The sequence below is a fragment of the Oncorhynchus gorbuscha genome, unplaced genomic scaffold (genome assembly GCF_021184085.1).
Source record: "Oncorhynchus gorbuscha isolate QuinsamMale2020 ecotype Even-year unplaced genomic scaffold, OgorEven_v1.0 Un_scaffold_528, whole genome shotgun sequence".
NCBI lineage: Eukaryota > Metazoa > Chordata > Actinopteri > Salmoniformes > Salmonidae > Oncorhynchus > Oncorhynchus gorbuscha.
In genome coordinates, this window is record NW_025745353.1 from 132,501 (window position 1) to 140,000 (window position 7,500).

The following is a 7,500-nucleotide window of genomic DNA, read 5'->3' on the forward strand; positions in this document are numbered from 1 at the left end:
TGTCTCAGACTGTCCTGTCAGAAACCGTCCTACCATGTCTCAGACTGTCCTGTCAGAAACAGTCCTACCATGTCTCAGACTGTCCTGTCAGAAACAGTCCTACCATGTCTCAGACTGTCCTGTCAGAAACAGTCCTACCATGTCTCAGACTGTCCTGTCAGAAACAGTCCTACCATGTCTCAGACTGTCCTGTCAGAAACAGTCCTACCATGTCTCATCTCAGGCTGTCCTGTCAGAAACTGTCCTACCATGTCTCAGACTGTCCTGTCAGAAACAGTCCTACCATGTCTCAGACTGTCCTGTCAGAAACAGTCCTACCATGTCTCAGACTGTCCTGTCAGAAACAGTCCTACCATGTCTCATCTCAGGCTGTCCTGTCAGAAACTGTCCTACCATGTCTCAGACTGTCCTGTCAGAAACAGTCCTACCATCTCTCAGACTGTCCTGTCAGAAACCGTCCTACCATGTCTCATCTCAGGCTGTCCTGTCAGAAACTGTCCTACCATGTCTCAGACTGTCCTGTCAGAAACAGTCCTACCATGTCTCAGACTGTCCTGTCAGAAACCGTCCTACCATGTCTCATCTCAGGCTGTCCTGTCAGAAACTGTCCTACCATGTCTCAGACTGTCCTGTCAGAAACAGTCCTACCATCTCTCAGACTGTCCTGTCAGAAACCGTCCTACCATGTCTCATCTCAGGCTGTCCTGTCAGAAACTGTTCTACCATGTCTCAGACTGTCCTGTCAGAAACAGTCCTACCATGTCTCAGACTGTCCTGTCAGAAACAGTCCTACCATGTCTCAGACTGTCCTGTCAGAAACCGTCCTACCATGTCTCAGACTGTCCTGTCAGAAACAGTCCTACCATGTCTCAGACTGTCCTGTCAGAAACAGTCCTACCATGTCTCAGACTGTCCTGTCAGAAACAGTCCTACCATGTCTCAGACTGTCCTGTCAGAAACAGTCCTACCATGTCTCAGACTGTCCTGTCAGAAACAGTCCTACCATGTCTCAGACTGTCCTGTCAGAAACCGTCCTACCATGTCTCATCTCAGGCTGTCCTGTCAGAAACAGTCCTACCATGTCTCAGACTGTCCTGTCAGAATCAGTCCTACCATCTCTCAGACTGTCCTGTCAGAAACCGTCCTACCATGTCTCATCTCAGGCTGTCCTGTCAGAAACAGTCCTACCATGTCTCAGACTGTCCTGTCAGAAACAGTCCTACCATGTCTCAGACTGTCCTGTCAGAAACCGTCCTACCATGTCTCATCTCAGGCTGTCCTGTCAGAAACAGTCCTACCATGTCTCAGACTGTCCTGTCAGAAACAGTCCTACCATGTCTCATCTCAGGCTGTCCTTTCAGAAACCCTCCTACCATGTCTCAGACTGTCCTGTCAGAAACCGTCCTACCATCTCTCAGACTGTCCTGTCAGAAACCCTCCTACCATCTCTCAGACTGTCCTGTCAGAAACCGTCCTACCATCTCTCAGACTGTCCTGTCAGAAACCGTGGTTATTTGTTATGAATGTGCCATGCTAGTTGTATATTAAACTGATGTTGACTGGCTTCTTAATAAACATGTATCTATTGTCTTCTCCTCTCACCCCCCCACCTCTCTCTCTCCCTCCCCTCCCCCAACCCCTCCCTCTCACCCCCCACCTCTATCTCTCCCTCACCCAACCCCTCTCTCTCTTTCCCACCCCCAACCCCTACCCCTCCCTCCCCCACCTCTATCTCTCCCTCCCCCAACCCCTCTCTCTCCCTCCCTCCCCCAACCCCTCCCTCCCTCCCCCAACCCCTCCCTCCCTCTCTCTCCCTCCCCCAACCCCTCCCTCTCCCTCCCCCAACCTCTCCCTCCCCCAACCTCTCCCTCTCCCAACCCCTCCCTCTCCCTCCCCCAACCTCTCCCTCCCCCAACCCCTCTCTCTCCCTCCCTCAACCCCTCCCTCCTCCTCCCGCAACCTCTCCCTCCCCCAACCCCTCCCACTCCATCTCACTCCGCCAACCCCTCTCTCTCCCTCCCCCAACCCCTCTCTCTCCCTCCCTCTCCCTCCCCCAACCTCTCCCTCCCCCAACCTCTCCCTCTCCCAACCCCTCCCTCTCCCAACCCCTCTCTCTCCCTCCCTCCTCCTCCCGCAACCTCTCCCTCCCCCAACCCCTCCCACTCCATCTCACTCCGCCAACCCCTCTCTCTCCCTCCCCCAACCCCTCTCTCTCCCTCCCTCTCCCTCCCCCAACCTCTCCTTCCCCCAACCTCTCCCTCTCCCAACCCCTCCCTCTCCCTCCCCCAACCTCTCCCTCCCCAACCCCTCCCTCTCTCTCCCTCCCTCAACCCCTCTCTCTCCCTCCCCAACCCCTCCCTCTCTCTCCCTCCCCCAACCCCTCCCTCTCCCTCCCCCAACCCCTCTCTCTCCCTCCCCCAACCCCTCCCTCTCACTCCGCCAACCCCTCTCTCTCCCTCCCCCAACCCCTCTCTCTCCACCAGCCCTGGTTAATACATATGTATAAGAGTCTCTAGTATTTAAAATACTTTTTTTCCTGTGTTTTTGAGTATTTTCAAATCCACAGCCCAAAACAAGTAGTTTTATTTCAGTATTTGAATGGTTATTTGTAAAAAAAATAAAAAAAATAAAAACCAAATTGTATTTTAAAAGTATTTTCAAAAACTTATTTCAAATATCTGGGTTAAATGCATGGGAGAGTATTTAAGCCTGTGTATTGGCATTGTTCTAATACTTTTCAAGTGAATTTATTTAAGGTATCCGAATACATACTTCAAATGTATGTGAAAGTAACTGAGATATTTGACAGATCTGCTCTCTACCCCTCTCACCCCCACCCCTGTTCTCTCTCTCTCTCTCCCCCCCCCTCTCCCCCCCTCTCTCTCTCTCTCTCTCCTCTCCTCTCTCTCTCTCTCTCTCTCTCTCTCTCTCTCTCTCCCTTCCTCCCCCTCTCTCTCCCCTCCTCTCTCTCTCTCTCTCTCTCTCTCTCTCTCTCTCTCTCTCTCTCTCCTCTCTCTCTCTCTCTCCTCTCTCTCTCTCTCCCTCTCTCTCCCTCTCTCCCTCCATCTCTCTCCCTCTCTCTCTCCCTCTCCCTCCCTCTCTCTCCCTCCCTCTCTCTCTCCCTCTCTCTCTCTCCTCTCTCTCCCTCTCTTTCCCTCTCTCTCTCTCTCTCTCTCTCTCTCTCTCTCTCTCTCTCTCTATCTCCTCCACCCTCTCTCTCCCCCTCTCTCTCTCCCCCCCTCTCTTTCTACCCCTCTCACCCCCCCCCTCTCTCTCTCCCTTCCTCCCCCTCTCCTGACAGATATCTGGAAAGCAGTAGGAGCAGCGGTGTTGGGCTTCATCTCTGGCGTACCTGGAGGTTACCTTCTGTCCTCCACAATGGCGGCAGAACTCGGTGGCCTGGGGCCTCCAGCAGAAGACATTAACAAGGGAGAATCGGAGGCAGACAAAGGGCTCATCACCTTCCTGACCCTCTTGATAGCAATGTTCCTGATGTTGTTTCTGCCCATGGCAGTCGGAGGAATACTGTGCCTCGCCGCCTCCATGGCAATCAGGAAGGCCGGGGAGACGGAGCCGGACGCCACGGAGGTGGCTGCGGTCGTAGCAGTGGTTCTGATGGGGACCTCCGCTATCTGCGGAGGTGTGGGGTTCCTCTTGGAAACGGCCGTAGGAGAACTGACCGACGTCCTCACCGTGTACCGATACACTGTAGAAATGGCTGTAAAAGTCATCTTCATCGTCGTGTCTCCTTTCATGGCTGCGTTGGCAGCAGGGGTGTCGGTTCAGTTCGGGAAAGGAGCAGTCAAACTGAGGGCGGCGGCAGGCATAGGAACAGGGATATTAGCGGCCTTGAGGTCCCAGTCTATCCTGGGGCATTGGGGTACGATGGGGGCTCTGTTTGGTCCGGCGGCGGCTGCAGGGGTGGCTCTGTCTGCGGCTCTAAGGCGCAGCAGTAGCAGCTACGGGAAGGCAGGGAGGCTGGGGGCCACACTGGGGGCCATGTGCGCCACGTGGTTCGGGAGATGGACTCTGAGTTATTTCACGGTGTGGATTTTAATATGGATCTTCCTGATCTCGCTGCTGTCCTTAGTGGTTGTGGATCCCACCAGACCGACGAATCAAGGGGAAAGAATCTCAGATACAATGTCAGCGGAGGAGATATAGAGATATATATAGATCTAGATATGAGATATCTCCACGGAGGAGATATAGAGATATATATAGATCTAGATATGAGATATCTCCACGGAGGAGATATAGAGATATATATAGATCTAGATATGAAATATCTCCACGGAGGAGATATAGAGATATATATAGATCTAGATATGAGATATCTCCACGGAGGAGATATAGAGATATATATAGATCTAGATATGAGATATCTCCACGGAGGAGATATAGAGATATATATAGATCTAGATATGAGATATCTCCACGGAGGAGATATAGTCTCCACATGTTTCTTTATACCCATTTGAGACAGTAGATGTGCTACCTGTAAAAAAATATAATAAATAATCTAAGGCCATGTTTATATGAGCCCCTTTCATCGAAGCCCTTAGTGGCCACTCCCGAGTGGCGCAGCGGTCTAAGTCACTACATCTCAGTTGCTAGAGACGTCACTACAGACCCTGGTTCGATTCCAGCCTGTATCACAACCGGGCCGTGATTGGGAGTACCCACAGGGTGGCGCACAATTGGCCCAGGTTTGACCGGGGGGGGTAGGCCGTCATTGTAAATAATCATTTGTTCTTTAACTGACTTGCCTAGCTAAATAAATACATTTTGGGTGGTGAACCCCTTTTACACATATCAGAGGGTAACTGGCCGATTGGGAAGGGTAGGGGGTACTGTTAAACTATGGGGGCTGTTTGCAGTTCAAATTAGGGAGGTTTGAAACAATGGAAGTGTTAATGATTTTACATGTTAAAAACAAAACAACAGCAGAGAATCATTCACACAGACTCAAACCTGCAGAGAATCATTCACACAGACTCAAACCTGCAGAGAATCATTCACACAGACTCAAACCTGCAGAGAACCATTCACACAGACTCAAACCTGCAGAGAATCATTCACACAGACTCAAACCTGCAGAGAATCATTCAGACTCAAACCTGCAGAGAACATTCAAGACTCAAACCTGCAGAGAATCATTCACACAGACTCAAACCTGCAGAGAATCATTCACACAGACTCAAACCTGCAGAGAATCATTCACACAGACTCAAACCTGCAGAGAATCATTCACACAGACTCAAACCTACAGAGAATCATTCACACAGACTCAAACCTGCAGAGAACCATTCACATAGACTCAAACCTGCAGAGAACCATTCACACAGACTCAAACCTGCAGAGAATCATTCACACAGACTCAAACCTGCAGAGAACCATTCACACAGACTCAAACCTGCAGAGAATCATTCACACAGACTCAAACCTGCAGAGAACCATTCACACAGACTCAAACCTGCAGAGAATCATTCACACAGACTCAAACCTGCATTTTGGTTCCAGGGTCTGTGAAAACGCAGGAACCGTGACTAGTGGTTTTTATTTCTCCATGTGTGTTGTTTTCACAACCCTATCCATTTCAGATATACCAATAACCTGGTATAAAACATGCAGGCCTGGTAGATTAGTATATATATACAGGACTCCATGTCATCATTGTAAATAAGAATTTGTACTTAACCGACTCGCCTGGTTAAACAACGGTTAAATATAAAATATTAATGGAATGGGTTTTGTTTGAATATTATTGAACTATTGCATGTTGGGTATTATTTTGCTTGTTGGGTCTTTTGATTGTAATCTCTATGTATGATATTTTCCTCCCCTTGTTGATAAAAAAAAATTGATATAATTGTACGTCTTTTTCAAAAACTGTATCTACTTTTGTTTTTTATATATATATCTCCAGAAAATATGTTTATAAACAAAAAAAAAAAAATTAAATAAATGTTTGTTTTGAATTCATTTTGAATAATGTTATGGGTGTGCAACTCCAGTCCTCGAGGTGTCACACTCCCCATCCCTGGCAAACACAGCTGACTAATCAAATGGCATTCTAAACTAAAGATCCTGATTAGGTGATGATTGGAGTCAGGTGTGTTAGGGTGCGTTCCAGGATGACTACATTACAGACCCCTGCCCAGCTCTCACAACACGTGGATAGGGTGCGTTCCAGGATGACTACATTACAGACCCCTGCCCAGCTCTCACAACACCTGGATAGGGTGCGTTCCAGGATGACTACATTACAGACCCCTGCCCAGCTCTCACAACACCTGGATAGGGTGCGTTCCAGGATGACTACATTACAGACCCCTGCCCAGCTCTCACAACACCTGGATAGGGTGCGTTCCAGGATGACTACATTACAGACCCTTGCCCAGCTCTCACAACACCTGGATAGGGTGCGTTCCAGGATGACTACATTACAGACCCCTGCCCAGCTCTCACAACACGTGGATAGGGTGCGTTCCAGGATGACTACATTACAGACCTCTGCCCAGCTCTCACAACACGTGGATAGGGTGCGTTCCAGTATGACTACATTACAGACCCCTGCCCAGCTCTCACAACACGTGGATAGGGTGCGTTCCAGGATGACTACATTACAGACCCTTGCCCAGCTCTCACAACACCTGGATAGGGTGCGTTCCAGGATGACTACATTACAGACCCCTGCCCAGCTCTCACAACACCTGGATAGGGTGCGTTCCAGGATGACTACATTACAGACCCCTGCCCAGCTCTCACGACACCTGGATAGGGTGCGTTCCAGGATGACTACATTACAGACCCCTGCCCAGCTCTCACGACACCTGGATAGGGTGCGTTCCAGGATGACTACATTACAGATTGCCCAGACAACACCTGGATAGGGTGCGTTCCAGGATGACTACATTACAGACCCTGCCCAGCTCTCATAACACCTGGATAGGGTGCGTTCCAGGATGACTACATTACAGACCCCTGCCCAGCTCTCACAACACCTGGATAGGGTGCGTTCCAGGATGACTACATTACAGACCCCTGCCCAGCTATCACGACACCTGGACAGGTGAGTAAACATATCAGCTAACCGCATCATCTGCCCCAGCAATCTGACGCCAGACTGCACAGTCAATGACGTGACATGGCGTTTCATGCCATGTAAATGTCTGTAAACGTAGCGGGGCCTGGAATGCACTTTGACCCGTCTCTTGCCGCGGTGCGATGACGTAGTCACCTGTACCTCAGACACCGTCAGACAGAAGGTCGTCTCAGAAGACAGGAAGACAGGAAGACAGGAACACAGGAACAGAGGCAGGTCGATCCAGCGACTCTCCGTGTCAACCATGTCAACGTTGGACAGTCAGGGTAAGACCACAACCACAATAAAACACAACATCGTCGTTTGTTATATACTATGTGTCTTCCTGTTGTAAAAGCCTCGCTCCTTCATGACGTGAATAACCTCAGAGAGAGATTGTGGTGCCAACCGTT

The 7,500-nt window shown here is 49.9% G+C and overlaps 2 protein-coding genes across 2 annotated transcripts in view; one reads left to right on the forward strand and one right to left on the reverse strand.

Moving 5' to 3' along the window:
- The window catches only part of LOC124018477, a 6,126-nt gene extending 1,920 nt beyond the window's left edge, over positions 1-4,206 (forward strand). Inside the window, exon 2 of the mRNA XM_046333806.1 lies at positions 3,302-4,206. Coding sequence (XP_046189762.1) covers positions 3,302-4,164 — 863 coding nt within the window. The 3' untranslated portion in view covers positions 4,165-4,206. The remainder of the gene's footprint in view (positions 1-3,301) is intronic.
- The window catches only part of LOC124018472 (receptor-type tyrosine-protein phosphatase S-like), a 36,955-nt gene that overhangs the window by 17,993 nt on the left and 11,462 nt on the right, over positions 1-7,500 (reverse strand).